Source organism: Panthera pardus, unplaced genomic scaffold (genome assembly GCF_024362965.1).
Source record: "Panthera pardus isolate Hobbes unplaced genomic scaffold, ASM2436296v1 HiC_scaffold_11, whole genome shotgun sequence".
NCBI classification, from domain to species: domain Eukaryota; kingdom Metazoa; phylum Chordata; class Mammalia; order Carnivora; family Felidae; genus Panthera; species Panthera pardus.
The window spans coordinates 7,573,931-7,593,832 of record NW_026526666.1 but is presented as its reverse complement, the minus strand read 5'-3'; the positions used below and the strand labels follow the sequence as shown (position 1 = coordinate 7,593,832).

General features: G+C 46.0%; 1 protein-coding gene across 2 annotated transcripts in view; it reads right to left on the bottom strand.

The window, feature by feature from the left end:
* Positions 1-762: 762 nt before the first annotated feature.
* CD58 (CD58 molecule) overlaps positions 763-19,902 on the bottom strand; it is a 39,845-nt gene continuing 20,705 nt past the window's right edge. The window contains exons 3-7 of one of the 2 annotated variants that reach the window (XM_019457967.2): positions 14,520-14,783; positions 7,736-7,819; positions 5,649-5,685; positions 4,335-4,424; positions 763-1,372 (exon numbers count right to left, since the gene is read on the bottom strand). In XM_019457967.2, coding sequence (XP_019313512.1) covers positions 4,364-4,424; positions 5,649-5,685; positions 7,736-7,819; positions 14,520-14,783 — 446 coding nt within the window. In that variant the 3' untranslated portion in view covers positions 763-1,372; positions 4,335-4,363. The remainder of the gene's footprint in view (positions 1,373-4,334; positions 4,425-5,648; positions 5,686-7,735; positions 7,820-14,519; positions 14,784-19,902) is intronic. The other variant, XM_019457968.2, reaches the window with a different exon arrangement.

The window sequence follows — 19,902 nt, the reverse complement described above, 5'->3', positions numbered from 1 at the left end:
AGATTCTGCAGGGAGGAGCCTTAGGAACGAGTGATCCGGACCCAGCACTACAATCTTCACAGGTTGAGGGGTAACAAAGAGAACTAGAAAAGGGGATGTCTGGTGGTGGGGATGTGCCGGAAAGTGTGTCGGAACTGGGGCAGGAGGCGTGGGCTGGAAGCAGACAGGAGCCAGGAGGACTCGGCCCCTCACTCTTGCCCCCTGAGGGGCCTCGAGAGGAGCAGCATCGAGGAGAGTCAGGTTTCCATGAGAACAGAAAGGTGCAGGGAACATCCACAGCAGGGAACACTAGGAATTGTGCTGATGGGATGGGGTCAGAAGGGGCTGAACAGAACACACAGAGACGGAGGTTCCGGGTGAAGAATGTTCTGGGAGTCCCAGGCTCCCCGCCGGGCCCGGAATAAAGGGTTTGACAAGATTAACCAGACACGCACCTGGAGAAGAAGCTTTGCCGCTCGGAGGTGCCTCCTTCTTGCTGACAGTTGTGGGGGGGCCCGGACAGAGCTGTCCCATGGGGTGCCTTTCACACACTTTGCCTTGGGGTAAAGAAGCATTATTTCCTCTTTCGGGCTGAAGACTCTCATGTGACCGGGGTTCCAGGGGCAGTGCGGGCTCTGGAGCTAGGGGCTGAGGACAGTGACACAGCCAGCTGGGGCCGTCCTCCGCCGTATTCAGAAGAGGCTGCTCTCCTGTACTTGCACAGGACTGCGGTTTCTAGGAGTTCTCTGCCGTTTCCCTGCCCGAGTGACAGCCAACACCAGGTACTGAGTGGGTCAGAGATCTTAAGGAGACAAGTGTCCCTGCAGACCACTGACCGCTTACATATTTATTTACAATATATACATCCCTGACATAAACTTTATAAAACATTGAGAGACCGTGGTCATACACAGTAGTGGAGCCAAAAACAGTAGCAAGGACAGGACAGCTACGGATGCTGGTTGTTAGTTGTTGTTTCTTCAAAAAAAAAAAACAAACCAAAAAACCCTTTTTTTTATTTTGGAGAGACAGAGAGAGAGAGAGAGAGGGCAAAGAGTGAGCGTGAGTGGGGAAGGGGCAGAAGGAGAGAGAGACTCCCAAGCAGGTTCCACACTCAGGATGGACCCAACACAGGGCTCAATCCCACGACCCTGGCATCATGCCTGAGCCGAAACCAAGAGTCAGAAGTTCAGTCGACTGAGCCCCCCCGCCCCCACCCCACCAAGTGTTCCCAAAAAAACCCTCTGCCAAAGGACCACTTCAGGTTAGGATTCCACAATTTCCTTGAAAATGATGTCAAACTTCAATGGTAAACCAGATGGCTTTTCGTTACTTAAATAACTTAGTTACTGTACACTTGGTTTAACCATCTTGAAGCACCAGTCAGCTGGAGCTATAAAAAAAAAGAAAAGGTCTCATGTTAGTAACTTGTAAAATGCAGAGTGGGAGTCTTAGTTACCCTCCTGTTCTAATGTGAGTAGCCCTTTTATAATAAGCCCATCAAAACCAAGGGCTCTAGGGAACAGAGATGGAGGGAGGCTGGTCTCGAACCCTCCTGGGATGGGAGCCGGAGGTCCACCTGAGGTACTACCTTCAGTGCAAAGCACTCCTTACCAGTTCCCTCTCCTCAAACCAACTCAGCCTGTGAAAGTGAATTGAAATGGAATTGAAATTTCCCCATAAGAAAGCGGAGACTGAAGAACCCTTATTAAACTGTCACTCCCTCTAGCAGGTATTTGTATGAGTCCGCTGGGGATGGTTTTTCTTCCCTCCTCAGCTTCTCTTCCTGTTTAGTCATCTCCGTAGTGATGACAGACCGTCTTGGGTTAGCTCAGAGGAAATGAGCCCAAACGGAGAGCTATGGCCCCCCCTTGGGCACTCCCCTTCACACTGACATTCCAGTTCTTGCCTTTTGCCCGCCTCAGCCCATACCTCACTAGGCCAGACCAGGTCCGACAGGCTCAGCCCAGACCAGACCAGAGTTCCCCAAATATCTGTACTCCACTGGTAACAAGAGATCATAAAAAAAAAAAAAAAAATCAGGTCACAGGGAGTAGGGAAAGGGGAGCAAAATACGAGTTTTCCTTACTAAGAATCTAACAGACTATGAAATACAGGTGTTGTGAGTTTCTGAGGGGGACAGAGAGTGAGGTGCTTCTCAAGCTTGTCCCAGCAGGCACAGGCTCCTTAGGGCAGCACCACGCAGGGCCAGGGGCCCGCTGCTCCCTGGCCTCTCCCCCGGGGGCCCTTCTCACCCGCGCCCACACCTGTTGTATCTACTGCCGAAGAATCAGGCCTGCCTCTCCAGCTCACCTTCAGGCCAAGGCATCGCCCGCAACTCTTTCTTCCCCGAGAAACGGGACTCTCTGTTCCCTTTCTAGCTTGACTCTGTGATCTGTTTTCCAGGCATTTACCCAAAAATGGAGTCTAGCGGCACTCCCAGAAATTGTTAAATCGAACTGCCTGGGGGAGAAGTGTCATATTATGCCCCTCAGATATCTGAAACCTACCTGGCTGATGTTTTCTGATTGGGTCTAGCTCTTTCCGATGCTGTCCTCATGGACATGTGAGAATTTGGCATTTGTGCCTGGTTATGCTTGTCCCCTCCCCCACTCCTCTTCTGATCCCTGCTCCTCCACCATATAGATAACTCTTCAGTGAGTTTAGGGACCCCCCCCCCCCCCCCGCTTGCAGCCACAGTGGGCTCTTTAAACTTAAAAATTATTATTAAGTAGGTAGGAAACACACAAAGTACAAAGTTTGGATAGTAAGCAGAAGTACACTGACGAGTCTGAGCTCCCACTCCGAGCCCCTACGCGACCCGCGGGTTTCTCTGCAGATGCCAGTTTTACCATCCTAGGCTTATTATTCCAAAGCACGGCTCTTCGTGCTTTTCAAAACTCTCCTGCTCAAGAACCTACAATGGCTCCCACTTCCCATACCACTCTATCATAATGCCCCAGACTTCCCTGTTTTGCATTTCTTCAGCTTGATGCTAAGCAGGGCAATCTCTCCATCAAATAAACCACGAGGGTCGAGCTCCCCTCCATGTCTTTGCCTCTGCTGCTTCTCCGGGCTGGAATGCCTTTTCCACCACACTCTGGCTTGAAGATCTAACTCGCGTCCTGCTCCCCTCAGTCTTCATGATTATTCTGGCTTCTTCACCTCCCCTTGGCTGATTGCCCAGCCCTGACCATCCACATCACACATTCTGGCCCAGTACCCCCGTGCCCAAGCCCTTCTGCGTATATGCTCGTTCATGCTCTCCCATGTGGCCGCAAGCTTCTCGGAGGTGGGAGCCCTAACATACACCTTCTCTGAATCCCACACAAGGTCTAGCCTCACTGGATACATGATCTCCAGCCATCAGCTAACACAGAGCCTGACCTTGCTCGAGTGATCTCTGTGCAAGTTTGCTGAATGAATAAAGGAGCAGGTAAAGGCATGAGCTCTGGGTCACTCCATCACCTCTTCCAGGGGCCCTGGCCAAAAGCCCTCCCTGAACCACATTCCCAGTCACTGTTCTCGTGGCCACACCTCCGCCATAACTAGCTGGGTCTCAGCAGAGGCCCACCCAGACTCTCGCCCTCCCCTGGCACTTCTGCTTACTGCTGCCAATCTGAGATACCCATCTCGCACCATAACCCCTTGCCCTCCTCCCCCACCCCCGTGTCCCTGCTGGCACGCCTGCTCCTCGCCTCATCTATTGTTGCTCAACCCCTCTCCAGACCTCTCCGCATGGCCTCCTGGCCCATCAACCCCTCACAGCCTCACTGCCCCTGCCCAGCCTGAGCCCGCAGCTTACAGAGCTGCCCCAGGCCTCCTGCCACAGCTGGCTTCCCTGGTAAGCTGGGCATGCCCCGCCCGACAGCTGGGAGGGAAGGAAACTCCAGAGCCCGAGGGCCCTAATGCACGAAGGTGCCCACAGCCACACAGTGGTCCTCCCCCAAATCCCACCCCAACCGCTGACCCAGTGGCTTTCTTCAAAGTCATCAACTCACTTAACAAAGCCCAAGGTCTCGGCCACCTGTCCTCCCACTTGGCCTCTCCTCACCTTTCATATGCAGCCTGCTCCCCGAAGATCTCTGGCAGGGCCCACCCTGGCTCTCCCTCCCCACCCCCCTGACTTGTTTCCCCCACCCCCGCTCCTCTGCCTCTACCCGCCACCCATGGGCCTTGAGTTTGTCTTTCTTGCTGACCTCAGACATCAGGGCATCAGTCACCGTCCTGATGAAGACGCGCCCCAATCTGTGCCTCCAGCCCCGGCCCCTGCAGCTACTTCCGCAGTTACGTGCCAGGCCTTGCTACCCAAGGTGCCCACACCCCAAATTCAGCCAGCCACAGCGCAGACTCACCCAAACAAGAGCCCTGTTCTGTTCCTCTGCTACGGGGTGGTGTGCAACCGGCTGCTGGGGTCAGAATTCCTGTCATTTATGGCTTCTTTCCTGAACGACAATAAAATTCATAACCATGATGGCATGGTGACATTTACTAACTACCATTTGGAGCCAGTCACTTGTTCTAAGAATTTTATTTGTATTGACTTGTGTGTATATGTTGTTATTTCTATGCTATTATCACCTACACTCTTACTCTGACTTCTCTATCTTTGTTATGCCCATTTTCCACACGAGACAACTGAGGCACAGAGAGTTTAAGTGACCTGTCTGAGGCCCATGACAGGTGAGCTGGAAGGGAAGGGAACCCCCGGGGGGGCCTACACTCCCTGTGGAAACGTCCATGGATACGACCTCCGCACTTCCTCCCACACCCAGCCCTCCACACGTATCTCCACCACGACCACCTTGGTTCAGGCCCTCTCCGCTAAGCTGGACTGTTTTGTTACCCACTGACCAGTGTCCCCATCTCCAGCCTCGTGTCTGTTAACGCACCCTCGGCCGTGCCAGCAGAGGGCTGTGCCCAAAGCGTAGCTCTGCTCAGAAATCCTCAGTGGTTTCCCGGAAACAAATGTGACAAACTCTCGGCCACTCTCTCTCAGTATCTTGGCTTGGCCCCACCTGCCGGTCTAGCCCCATCTTCCTCTATCCATGGACATGTGCTGCCCCTATCCCACCCTTTATGGCCCTGAGCCGTTGACTCTTCCATTGCCCCCTAAAGCCCAGCTCCTGGGCCCCTCTCCCTGAGCGCCAGGGGCCTGGCAGGGGACAGAGGCCCTTCTGGAGCCTCCTGGTGGCGATTCAGGCAACATTGCTGCCATTACCTATGTCTGGGTCCCATCCTTTGTTCATGATGCAGGCCCGGCCCTGACCCTGGCTCCCAAAGTGAACCCCATCCTCAGTCTAAGTCTCCTGGGATGGGAGGAGGAGGCTAACAGTATACCCCTTGGAGTCTGAAGACCCAGATTTGGATCCCAGCTCGACCGCTTGGTGATAGGACCTGCCTTCCCACCGTCACTGCCTCTAAGCAGGTGGTAATGATAGCCCCGTGCGAGGCCCACTGAGAGGGCGTGAGGGGGAGGCAGGTGGAAAGCGCCTAGTCCGGTGGTGCTTAAGGAACTGTGGTTAATGTCCCTGCTGATGCTAGCGTTCAAGACGAGTGACAGCACACAGCACGTGGTTCCCAAGCAAAAGGCACTCTATATCAGGGCTTTTCCAGTTCAGGCACACAATACACAATTCCCGCCCCCGCACAGTCTACAGGGTACTTACTCGGTTCTGTCTCTTTCTCCACCACGTTTCAGAAAATCTACAAATGAAGAAATTTCCATCTCAGTTACAGAACTGAAAAGACAAGCTGAAATCTGCAGTTACGACCGGAATCTGGAAAACTAAACCACAGCCCTGTCGAGCTGCTCTCCTAAATGCTTACCTCGAACTAACTACATTGGTCATCCAGAGAGTTGTTCCGAAATTGGTCATCAGACGATAGAAAAACAAACCCCCAAACTGTCAACAAAATGAGTATCTCTACAGCGGCTCACGCACAAGGCTACAGAGGAAAGGGAGACCAGAATGGTGTGGGCCAGCACCGCCCAGGGATATGTGAGCCACACAAGTCATCTAAACACTTCAGTAGCCGCATTACAAAGTAAAAAGAACTGGGTAAAATTAGTTTTCAAAGTGTATCTTACTGAGTAGCCCAACACATGAAAAATATTATCGTTTTCGCGTGTAACCAACACAAACATTACTAATGAGCTGTTTTACATTCCTTTTTCAATACGAAGTCTTGTAAATCCAGTGTGTATTTTATATTTACAGCACATCTCGCTTGGGACTGCCACGTTTTAAGGGTTCAACAGCTACATGTGGCTCATGGCTACCATTTTGGACAGCACAGCTTCGGACATTAAGATACGGCTTCCACACACGTGCATATCCATAAAAGGCATCCTCCTTCCATAAAAGGAATGAGCCCTCATCTGGAGCCATGCCAGTGGCCCAGCAGCAGAGTTCACAGGCTTGACTGAACTTGTCATGGGGTTTGTCACCTACAACCCACCCCCGGAGCTGCTTACGTTCACACGGCCCCCTGAGAAGGCTCCACGCCAAATGCCCCACCCTTTCCAATGTATGGCTTCAGGGTGGTGAAGCCAGCTGAAGTATTTTTTCAAGACAGTTTTTTTTTTCAGGTTATTCAGTGGTATCGGCACTGACCGTGGGAGTCATTCTCTCTCCACTGAATGAATGTTTTTTTTTTTTTTTTTTTTTTAAGTTAAATCAACCAACTGCTTTGGGATTATATGGGCACTTAGTACCATCTTTCGCTGGTTCAGGAATTCTGGTGACAGACCCACCACAACTCTCAGTGGAAACTGATTGTAGTTTCTGGGGGACCAATCTGTTAAAGGGACGTTAGCAACAGTGCTGCTATTGGGGATTAAAAATAACCTTCTTAAGAGCACACTGGAGCTCCCCAGGTATTTTATTCATTGGTGACAAAGCCTCAAAACTTTCTTGAGCTGATTTTTATCTCTTATTTAGAGGAGAATCTACTGACTAGTAATCTGTTACCTAGGGATCTTCGTGGTATTTGCGGCCTGTAACATGGAAACAGTATCCCTGGGAAATCATATTCTAATGGCAATACACAATAATAGTATAGGTCAGCACTGACTGATGGAACTTACTGTAATGATGGAATTCTCTACCTGGCCTGATTACAGTAGCCACTAGCTCTGTGTAGATACCGAGCCCTTAACGTGTGGATAGTGCAAATGAAGAAAGGCATTTAAATTAAATGTAATTAATGAAATTTGATATTTAAACCACTACGTGTGGCTAACGCCTGCTGCACTGAACAGTGCAAGTCTAGGGAACCCGACACCTAAGCTGACAAACCTGGTCCGTGACATGAATGTGAAATGGCATGGATCCCACATGCCATCCCCTGGCTGAAAGCTTCCTCCTCAGCACTCCCCGAGGGAGTCGCAAATCAGTCTTGCAAATAGCCTTTCTGGCAAAGGCTGATATGGCAGGTGTCGGGGCTTCAAGAACACCTACTCTTCACATTTACAAGCTGGTCCGTGCCCTCTGGGACTTGAGGAAGGAAGGATTTCTGGTCACCGGGAAAGAACAGGATGTGAACAGGTCACCAGTTCTCCAGAGCATATAGTCTGCCTTCTAGGTTGGCCCACAATCTCTAGGGAGACTAAGGAAGGCTCAGGAAGCCTGACTCGGGCTCGATTTCACAAACAGGGAGATCACGACCTGAGCCAAAATCAAGATGTTTAACCGACTGAGACACCCAGGTGCCTAAAACTTTTTTTTTTTTTTTTAAGAGAAGGTATACATACCTCTTCTATACAGCAATACAAACATTGCCAGTATCACCACAAATAACACTGCTGCTATAATCACAAAACTGTGCCTTGAATTATCTGTAAAAAAAGAAATATAATTAGTTGGACTGATGAAAACAGAGATACAGTTGATTCTCCTTATAATTAGTTGGACTGATGAAAACAGAGATACAGTTGATTCTCCTTATTTGCAGATTCCATAGCAGCAACCTACCTACTTGCTAAAATGTATCTGCAGTCCCCAAATCAATACTCACGGCACATTCACGGTCCCTGGAGGACACGCGCAGCAGAATGGTGAAAAATCGGGTTTCCAGGAGCGCGCCTCCCCGGCTGAGGCCGAACAAGGCTGCACTCTGCCTTCTTGTTTCCTCTCTCCTACTGTAAACAAGTGTCCTACTCCTGGTCTGTTCAGTGCCATTCTTTTCACATTTTTGTGGGTTTTTTTTTTTGTTTTTTGTTGTTTTTTTTTTTGGGCTATCTCACTGTCTAAAATGGCCCTGAACATAATGCTGAAGTGCTATCAGAAGGCTGGGATGTGCCTTCCAGAGAAAATGTGTGTGTTAGATAAGCTTCATTTAGGCCTAAGTCATAGTGCTGCTGGCCGTGAGTCCAAAGTTAATGAGTCAACAATATATATTAAACCAGGGGTCTTTAAATAGAAACACACACAAAACAAGACTATTTGTTGATTTCTTGCAAAAATGTGTCACCAGAAGCTTGCAGGAAACCTACCCCTGCATTTCCCAGAAGCAACATTCAGCATTCACTAATTCCATATTCACAGTGACTTTATAAAACAGAACTACCGGAAATAAAGAGACTCGACTGCGTTTCTAAATAAACTTATACGCACAAAGCTGACACACTGCAGGCCCAGTGTTATTTATTAAAAGATGCAAACGATGCACCAGAAGTTGTGTTTTCGGCCACCCCACATTGCCTATGGAAGCTGAACTCAGCATTATACGTTTGGCAAGGCAATTTGGCTGTAGTGCCTAACGGGCCTTAAGTAAAAATGTTCATCATAAAGCAGCCAGACACTTTACTCAGTGACACGCCCACGGTCTCCCTGAACCATTACAATATTGAGAGAGTACTCAATATTAACCTTTTGGTGCCTCAGTTTCCTCGAGGGGTGACGGTAAAGGGATTGAGGAGTATGCCTATCTCATAGGGCAGTTGTGAGCACTATTAGCTATTAGCTATTATCGTCAACCCATTGAGTAGATGTTACCGGTATCTCTGCTAACATCCTTTGACCCCGCCATTCCATTTCTAAGATGCTAACCTACAGAAACCATCAGTGACGTGCCCCTCCTCTCCCTCCAAAAAAGGCACAAAGATATTTACCGCAGATTTCCTTATAGTATCAAAAAGCAAAAACAACCCAAGTGTCCTCAACTGAAAAGTATGGTGTTTACAAGGCGGACCCTATCCAGCTACTAAAAATCAAAAGGCAGAGTATTTAAGGATATGACAAAATGATGACAAAGCACTGCGAAGGGAAGGTTGGGGTCTCTGACAGCACCCACAAATGGTAAGGGAGCAGGGAGTGGAGGGAGAAAGCGAGTGAATAAAGAGACGGAGAACGCGAGCCCACACCCTTTCCTCGTAGTAGGAACACAGATGGGTTACCACAAACAGGAAGTCACTTATTGGTTTGACTTGAGAGGCCCCCCGGCCAGAAACTGCTGTTACCCCCCAGTTACCCCACATATTCATTCTCCCCTCTTTAGTAACAGAATTCAGATTTTCAGCTGGCCATACTATCACTCAACTAAAAGATTAATTTCTAGCTGCAAGAAAGCAGCCAGGTTTGACCCCGTGACTAAGTGTTGGCCAATGAGATATAGGAAGGGCTGTGTGGTATTTTTCCCAAGCCTCGACTCCTTTCTGGATCTTCCTGCCTGAAATAGTGGGGAAGGCGGAAGGAGCTGGGCTGTTCCTGGGTCTCTGACAACTTCATCAAGCAGCAATATGCCCAGGGCTGCCTATCTTGGATTTTTGTTTTTTAATGTAAAAGAAGTCATCTATATTTTTAAGCCACTTGATACTTAAAAAAAATTTTTTTTGAACAGCTGAATATAAGGCTACTTGACCCAGTCCCTTCCAAAAACCTTTCTCCCATGGATGATGCCAGATCCTGCCACCACTCCAGGACAGCAGATACTCAGGGCAGACGACAATGACAGTAATACAAGTTCTTAATTCTGCTCATCCTTCGTGACCTGTCCGCTGCACGGACAGGTGCTAAAGCCCTCTTCACCTGGCTCCTGGAATGCCACAATTCCTGGCTCCCTGGTGGTCCTTTTTAGTCTCCTTTGCTGGACCCTCTTCCTCTCAACAGCCTCTAAATGCCAGAGTCCCCGAGACTCGGTCCTAGTCCAGTGCTCTGTCATACCTGCTCAGTAGGTGATCTCATCTGGTCCCATGGCTTTAAATACCAACTATGCACTGATTATGCCCAAACTTATTTCTCCAATGCTAACTATTCACCAGAAACCTAGACTCACAAGTTGAAGCGCCTTATCTGACGCCTCCATTTGAAATCTAACAGGCACCTGAAACATGTCCCAAACCAAACTTATTTCCTCCCTACACCTGCTGTTCCACTCTCCAGTCTCAGTAAATGGCACCACTGCTCCTCCAGGGGCTTGAGCTAGAAAGCTAGGAGTCATCTGCACATTTCTTATTAGAGAACCTTCTCCCCCACTCAAACCATTAGGAATTCCTTGTGGCTATATTTTCAAAATGTACCCTACCCTGAACCACTTCTCCCAATGTCTGCCACTATCACGGTCTTCTGAGACACCGTGTCCTCTGGCTGAGGCCCAGAATTTCTAAATTAGCTGCATATTCCCCAAGGAGGACATGAGATGCCCAGTGAGGTGCAAAAAAGCAAAAACATCTACTTATATTTACTACTTATAGCAGTCTTTACATTTTTCTGATTTTGTCTCTGTTTCAAAATGATATAGGTTATAGCCATTGTGGTAGAAGCATCGATCGGTTCCCAACACCCAATCTCCCCATTTTCTTTTGGTAATAGAGCCCTTGTGTTTTATTTATTTATTTATTTTTTTTTTTTTTTAATTTTTTTTTTTTCAACGTTTTTTATTTATTTTTGGGACAGAGAGAGACACAGCATGAGCGGGGGAGGGGCAGAGAGAGAGGGAGACACAGAATCGGAAACAGGCTCCAGGCTCCGAGCCATCAGCCCAGAGCCTGACGCGGGGCTCGAACTCACGGACTCACGGACCGCAAGATCGTGACCTGGCTGAAGTCGGACGCTTAACCGACTGCGCCACCCAGGCGCCCCGTGCCCTTGTGTTTTAAATGGGTACATGGCCACCAGCTAAGGAGGACCTTTCCTAGCCTCCCCCAGCAGCTGTGGCCGTGAACTCTGTCTGGCCAAGCGGGTGGCACTGGAAGTGATGCATGCCACACTGGGTGGGTCTTTAGAAGGAAGGACGGAGGGGCGTGTGGGTGGCTCAGTTGGCTGAGCGCCTGACTTTGGCTCAGGTCATGATCTCGAGGTTCTTGAGTTCAAGCCCTGCATTGGGCTTGCTGCTGTCAGCTTGTCAGCACAGAGCCCACTTCGGATCCTCTGTCCCCCTCTCTCTACCCCTCCCCCACGTGTGCTCTCCCAAAAACAAATAAGTATTTTTAAAAATAAATAAAGGGAAGGACTGGGCTCTATCCTTCTCCCTTCCCACTCACTGCGACGCAGGTAGAGACCCTGTTTGACTCCAGAGAGCACAATTTTTAAGCCATAAACATTTTAGTATATATTTCCAAAAGATACGGATTATTTGTAAAACATAACCATGTCTTTATCGTACCTAAAAAAATAATTAAGCACTTAATATAATCAAATATGCAGTCACCACTTAAATCTCCCATTTTTTTTCACTTTCTTCTGTTTGAATCAGAATCAAACAAGGTGCATATATTGTAATTAATTATAGGCTTTTTAAATGTCGTTAATCTCTAAGCTCCCCATCACCCGTTTTTCTTCCCCTTATAATTTACTTATTTTTTTAAAATTCTTTTTAATGTTTGTTTTTGAGACAGAGCATGAGCAGGGGAGGGGCAGTGACAGAGAGGGAAACACAGAATCCAAAGCAGGCTCTAGGCTCTGAGCTGTCAGCACACAGCCCGACGCGGGTCTTGAACCCACGAACCTTGAGATCATGGCCTGAGCCGAAGTCAGACACTTAAATGACTGAGCCACCCAGGTGCCCCTATAATTTACTTATTGAAGAAACCTCATCCCTGGTCCTATAGACCCCCATAGTCTGTACTATCATTCCACATGGTATGGTTTTTGCCAGCCAATCCCTGTGAGGGAGTCAAATATTTTTTCTTAATTTGACTTATTTTAAGACACAGAATCAGGATGACGTCATGGGAAGAAAACGAAACAAACAATTTCCAGAATTCAAAGATCTAAATTTTAATTCTATCTCCATTACATAAGTGAACTTGGGGAAGTCACCCAACCGGTTGAACCTGTCTCCTCACTCTCAAAAGGTAAACAACAACTCCTGTCCAGCCAGTCTAGAACAGTGGCTGTAAGCAACAAATAAGACGGTCACCTGGGGGGGGCTCTGCGAAAGGTGACAGGCTGGTCAGTGTGAGTTACATTTCATCCACCAAGTGTTAAAAGTCTAGATTTAAAAAATCAGCACTTAAAAAAGAAAGACTATGTAACCATTAGACGCACATGAATTTCTATCTGTTACGATACATGCAACTCTAGAGAAAAGTATTCAAAACTCATCCATGGTATAAAAAGAGAGACAGAGAGAGAGAGAGAGAGAGAGAGAGAGAGAGAGAGAGAGAGACATTTATTGTTGAAAAGAACCATTAAGATCATTAGGTTAGAAATGGGGGGGAAAGAAAAGGGTTCTTCAACATTTGCTTTGAGGGACTCCAGATATAGGTCTCCGATGTCAGCACTACTCCAGGATTTAAAGACCTAAGAACTATCTGGCAATGTTTCTCAAACTTTCAAAATCTATAATGCGGTGTGAACTATCAGTTTGGGAGGAAATGTAAAAGAAAGATGAGTGAATCACCATTATCTAATAACAAAAAGGGTTTGTTTGCAAATCAACAACATTATACCATATCAATGAGAGGGACTGAGAGGGACGAACTGGTGACAATCTTTTCTGGAGGTATCTACAGGGAAGGGCATCTTATTTGGGCACTCAATTCTAATGAGAAAGGTTAAATGAAAACCTATGCAAGGGCGAAATGCTGGAAATTCTCTTAATTAAAGTATTCCATATCATCCTATAGAGGATCTTATTCAGAAATTATTTCCTTCGAAGTATTTGCCTCTTGGGACATGCGAAGCTTTTCCAGATTTCAAATTGCTTGTTCATTCCGCATAAAATCCTTTCCTTCTCTTGTTGGTTATGTGCCTTACACACACGCCAAAGCCAGAAAAGCACACTGGTTTTGTTTTCTGTTCCCACAACAAGGCAACCATGTGCTAGCACGCAGATTACATTTCCACACTGTACGGCTGGGATATCACGCGACACCCACTAGGTGGGAGTAATAGAGAAATGTTTGCTCCAAGCATAACAAAGTCATTGATTTTGCAGCTGGCTTTCAAATCTTCTGGACAATCATGCGACTTGTACAAACGGTGCCGCTTTGAGTGGCACTTCTGTGGGTTTGGTCTTTTCTCTGTCCTCAAGGACCAAAACCATCAGTGATGAACTGGACCTCATTTTACACTTTGTCTGGAAGTATTTGTTGGTTTTACCCAGGAAGTCATGCTGCTTTGTCTGAAAATGATATAGTTACCTTAACACCTCCATGCCGTTATTTGAAAGATTTCAAGAAGGACAATACATGGCAGACTCAGGGAGAATGGCTCAATAATCAAATCTAATTCAAGTTTTTTATATTCATTAGGTGTACGAACTGCCTTTTTCTGTTTCAATTGTTTATTCAAAAAAAAAATCGATTCACAGAATCACCCTCTCCTAACCCAAGGAAGCTCATATTCTGTATCTGCCCTAGAATCCTGTTCACTATCTATAATTATGAAATTATTCTGAATTAGAGTGGTTACTATTTTCATCTCTTCTTTTATGTTTTAATGAACCACTTTCAAATCACTGATCCTTTTGTCTGTGAACTGGGGATATATTGTCAAAAACTGAAAATAAAAATTGCAAATTACAAATGTACATGTTAAACAAAATAAAAGGAGCACAGCCAAGGAAGGCACACTGTCATGCTACTCACGGAGCGTGAGCCTAGACAAACGTACCAAATGCACATTCTTTGCGGCACACATGCAACCCTCAAGAACCCGATGGTTATTAAGAAATTATGGAGTGGTGTTGTGAATAGTTAAGAGCATGGGCTCCGGAGCCAGATGGCCTGATTGCAAAACCAGCCTCTGTCCCTTACTAGCTGTTGACCTTAGGCAATCAAACTAAACTCCCTTTGTCTTGGCTTCTCCCCAGAAAATCAAGACCGTCACTCGTAGCCAACTCACGCAGTTGTGTGAGGACTGAATTAATTAAGAAATGTATTAGAATGATGCCGGACACAGAAAGGGCTATGAAATGTTAGCTTTATGCTATAATGGAATGTCTGTGAAAACTGTGACTTCTTTTACGCATCAGATTTGTGAAATGTAGGTCAGCCACTACATCTGTGGTTTGAAACTCACAAACCACCAGCGGTCCCTGGACCACAGTTGTCTACGGTATCTCTGCCGTGACACATTTGGATATGTACTCACCTGGGACACAGGTTGCTAAAACCAGTGATGATGCCTGTTTGGACAACGGATTACTGATGATACACTCTATTTCCTGTGAGAGATCACTTTCCCTCTTAATAGAAACTTCAGATGAATTGGTGCTATTTTGACACTGTTCCGAGAAGCAATTCCAGGAGTACTTTATAAGGTTTACATGGCTGCTATAGGTTTCCGGGATCCTGCAGCGGACTGTAATGTTTTCGGCAGTGAATGTGCAATTTAGTGTTGGAAATGGAAGAGGCTCTGGAAAAAAAAAAAAAAGAAATGTAATATTTAGTCCAGAAAAGAGTAATACTTAGACTCATCTTCTCCAAATAGATGAAGAGCTCCCAACTTCCTTATGAGTTTGAAAAGGCAAGCCGACCACCTTCCTTGAGCTCCAAGGGGAGAGAATTCTCTCTTCTCCTGGGTCAGACCTACCTGCTCACATTCAGACTACATACAGGCACCACATCCCTTATCCTCAATTCAGAAAGCCAAAAGATATTACCCAAGATAGTAGCAACGTCGCATAGCTGCAAATCCTGATCTGAATTGACATGAGGATTTGTTTTTATTCTTCTCACTTCAAATATTCATTATCATGTTGTATCAAAAATATTCATGTGCTTGAATATGGGGTGGTCCCCCAAACTAAGTGGGTGCTTTGTAACATACATAGAGGAAAGAGTTAATACCACCTTTCTAAAACCTAAAAATGTTTAATTGTAAAAGACGTCTGACTTAACAGTGTCTGCAAAACATCTGGTGCAGCTATACTGTGGGGAGGCCCTGATAATAAGTAGAGTAGGGGACGGCACCTGTCACGGACCTGCCAGTCTAGAGGCCTTACTCCCAGCCTTCCTGTAGCAAGTGCTCCCTGCTGGCTATAGAGGGAAGGTGCCTGGGTGGCTCAGTCAGTTAAGCGTCCGACTTCGGCTCAAATCATGATCTTGCCGCTCGTGGGTTCAAGCCCTGCGTCGGGCTCTGTGCTGACAGCTGGGAGTCTGGAGCCTGCTTCGGATTCTGTCTCCATCTCTCTCAGCCCCTTCCCCATTTGTGCTCTCTCTCTCTGTCGCTGTCTCTCTCTCTCAAATATAAACAAATATTAAAAAAAATTTTTTTTAAAAGGATGGGTTAAGAACTGCAATGCTACTTTATCCTATTAGATATTCTTTCCTTTGTTAATTCATATACCTTCCTGCATCTCTACTTTGCCCCAACAACTAACCCAAAGAAATTTGAGAAAACACGTACAAATATATAGACTACCCAGAAAATGGTCATGGTAGCATTTGGAGAATAAAATTTCAATACATTATGAATATCTACTAAAAAGCAAATTAAAGCAAATTAATGTTCATCTATGCTGCCATTTAAAAATGATATTTTCTAAGGCAAAGGAATGCCTATGTTCTAATTAGTAACCTAATATACTCTAAAAACTGGAAGTGTTCAATTCCTCTCCTCCCCCCCCCCCCAATTTTGTCAACACTCCTTTCTCACTCAGTTAAGTGAGACCTGAGTCACACATGACTTCCCTTTCTGCTTGGGGCTTCTTCAGTTGTTAGGTTTAATCCAGCTCACATAACTTGTTAGATGTGGCCTCAAAGTAGGCAATGGAAGCCTTTCCCCAAATTAAATTGTAAGCAACAGACCAATATCCTTCAGGAAGATAAGCAGTTGTTCTCTTGACTCAAAATTGGGAAGCCCAGAGCTTCTCCCAGGCCTCCTCAGGTCCGTCCTGCCTCCCACACTCGGAGATCGGCTCCTGAAGCACCTCCAAGCAGCCCTGTGTATCTCCATGCAGCTGAGAAACACACCTGATGGTTCCAGATTCTGCGTGTTCCTGTGCCTGCCTCTGCAACTGGGCTGGGCATTTCCCAGCGGCATGAAACGGAGTTTTCTAGTTCCTTAGAAATGTTCTATGGAAGAGCTTCTCAAATATTAACATGCATGAGGATCACCAGGGGTATGTGTTAAAAATGCAGATTGCTGGGCCCCGTCACCCCAGGTGACCTGGATGCGGGTGCTCCGTGTGTTCTGTTACAGATTCTTGCTCACTGATCCAGTACGGTCAACGTCTAGTATGTCATCAAACACTTTCTAGACTGAAAAGACGTGCCTCATGAGCCCCCAGACTGTGCATCTTTGGAGGGTAAAGGCTAGATATCACTCACCTCTCAACCACAGCATCTGACATAACACATGGAGCACAGGTGGCTCCTCTAGAAGAACAGATATTGGACACATGGAGGGATAGATGGTGGGTGGGTGGATGGATGGATGGATGGATGGATGGATGGATGGATACGTTCAGGGAGGCAGTTTCAAATTATCCTCTCCACTCTATAAAATGTAAATCCTTCAATCAGCTCCCCTCCGAAAAAGGAACAGTGTGGTGCCTAAAAGCATGGACTTAAGAGCCTGACTGCCTGGGTTCACACCATTTGCCTTTGGGAAGTTACCTTATCACAACTACCCCCTGGCCCCATTCCCTACCTAGGTTTCCTCTACTGTGCAATAAAGAAACAAACAGTATGTCCCCTTTAGGATTCTGATAAGGATGAAATGAGATGATACAGATAATTCCTGCCATATGGATCACCATGCAGTGCCGGCACAGAGATGCCAGCTGTAACAGAGCACAGGACAAGAAGGAGAGGCTCCCCAGGAGGGTGTGTAACACCACCAGGAGTTGGGAGGTGTGAGCTTTGGCCCTGGAGAGTGGTGTGACCGCGGCCCTTGCGATAGCTGGAACACGTTTAAGGCATCACATAGCCCAGGCCTCTTGTTCTACAGATGGGAAAACCCGTTGCTAAATCCGTCTCATTTTCATCTGTAAAATAGAATACTTTAAAGACTGTGAAGTCTAGTGGAATATAAAAGTAATCTGAAAGGACATTTGAAAGGAAGACTTTGTATTATTTTCCATGTTGTTAGAGCTCACTTAACTGAATAGAAGCTCTTTCTGGCGGTCTCATTACACTTCTGTGGCCAGAAAGCAAACCTCAAAGAGCCCGTACCGCTCACCAAAAAGCATGCAAACCTTCCTGCAGCATCAGGCTCAGAGCTCCTACAACTCAGATCTCTCTGTCTGTAAGCTTCACAGTCCTACACTGCCCATGAGAATTCCCACAGCTATTGCTAACAAATGTTAGTTCCACCTGTACCTGAAGCAGTATTAAACTGGCAGGAAAGGCACTTATTTCATCCCTAAGATAACTCAGCCAATTTATAATGAATGGATTCAGCTCACTGCTCTGTAAGGCTGAGAACTGCTTATACACATCTGATCACATTTGTACATTTCTATTAACTCTAATAAAAAGTCATATCGCTTTAGATTATTTAAGGATAGAGCAGTTAATTCTACTTACGTGGACATCACCATCTTTACTGCAACCAAAAAAAGCAAGACGTAATAAGCATTGGTGGTGGAAATTTGAAGGGGATTTTGAGGGAAGAAGGAAACCAAATATCAACTTACACACAGAAGGAAGTAGATGCCTGAATTTAGGGGGTGCCAGGAAATCCCCCTGCCTAAAATATCCTTTCTGAAAATCTCCCATTAGGCCCCGTGTCTCCGGAAGATCACCAAGTCACTTAAACATTAACAAACCCTGAAGGAAGTATGCTTTCCTCATTCCCCTCCCCACCCCCCGAAAAAGTATGACCAATCGTTTTCTCATTCAGGTGTGAAGCGTGAAATCTCGAGTCATCTTATGTCTTTTTATAACCAAAATCTAATTTTGTTGGCTCTTTCTTAGAAATATTTTCCCTTTCTTCCCTTTCCAAATATCTACTAGCAACACTTCTGTCTCCCTGGATGATCACAGTAGCTTCCAAACTGGTGTCTCCTCTAATTTACCATAAACACTTACCATCTTATTAATGATCCAAAAACAGATTTTATCAAGTCACTTATCTGTTCGAGTATGGGCTACAGGGGCTCCCCACTGCCACAGGCTAAAATCCAGACTCTTAAGCCAGGAATTGGGGTCCCACATTTAATGCTGCCAGTATCACTGCCTCCTGATGAAAAACCACCCCACCCCTGCCCCCGTACTGTGGTCCTCTGCAGGGTTTTCCAAATTCAGCTTCCTAAGGGCTATCCACCAGTCGATCTAACTACTGAAATCAAGCACCTTTGTTCAATTACTGTGGAATTTTAAAAAATAAATTATTTTTAAGCATTTCATCAAGCTTAAAAAGAGAAACTAATTCAAGTGTTTGAACTGTTTTACAAACTCTATGAAAGAGCTCCTAACATGCATTCCATTGTTAAATAGAGAACCCAGAAATGGACCTACAAATACATGGCCAATTAATCTTCGACAAAGCAGGAGAGAGTATCCAATGGAAAAAAAGATGATCTCTTCAGCAAATGGTGCTGGGAGAACTGGACAGCGACATGCAGAAGAATGAAATCAGACCACTTTCTTACACCGTTCACAAAAATAAACTCAAAATGGATGAAAGATCTAAATGTAAGATAGGAAGCCATCAAAATCCTGGAGGAGAAAACAGGCAGCAACCTCTTGACCTCGGCTGCAGCAACTTCTTATTTGACCTGTCTCCAAAAGCAAGGGAAACAAAAGCAAAAATGAACTATTGGGACCTCATCAAGATAAAAAGCTTCCACACAGAGAAGGAAACAATCCATAAAAGGCAACCAGCAGAATGGGAGAAGATACTTACTTGCAAATGACAAATCGGATAAAGGATTAGTATCCAAAATCTATAAAGAATTTACCAAACTCAACACCGAAAAAAAAAACAAATAATCCAGTGAAGAAATGGGCAGAAGACATGAATAGACACTTCTCCAGAGAAGACATCCAGATGGCCAACAGACACATGAAAAGATGCTCAGTATCACGCATCATCAGAGAAATACAAATCAAAACCACAATGAGATCCTACCTCAGAACTGTCAAAATGGCTAAAATTAATGACACAAGAAACGACAGGTGTTGGCGAGGATGCAGAGAAAAGGGAACCCTCTTGTACTGTTGGTGGGAATGCAAACTGGTGCAGTCACTCTGGAAAACAGTATGGAGGTTCCTCAAAAAATTAAAAATAGAAATACCCTATGATCCAACAATTGCACTACTAGGTATTTATCCAAAGGATACAAAAACACTGATTTGAAGGGACACATGCACCCCAATGTTTATAGCAGCACTATCAACAATAGCCAAATTACGGAAAGAGCCCAAATGTCCATCGACTGATGAATGGATAAAGAAGATGTGATATATATATGTGTGTGTGTACACACACACACACGTACAAACACACACACACACACACACACACACACACACACACACACACACAGGAATACTACTCAGCAATGAAAAAGAATGAAATCTTGCCA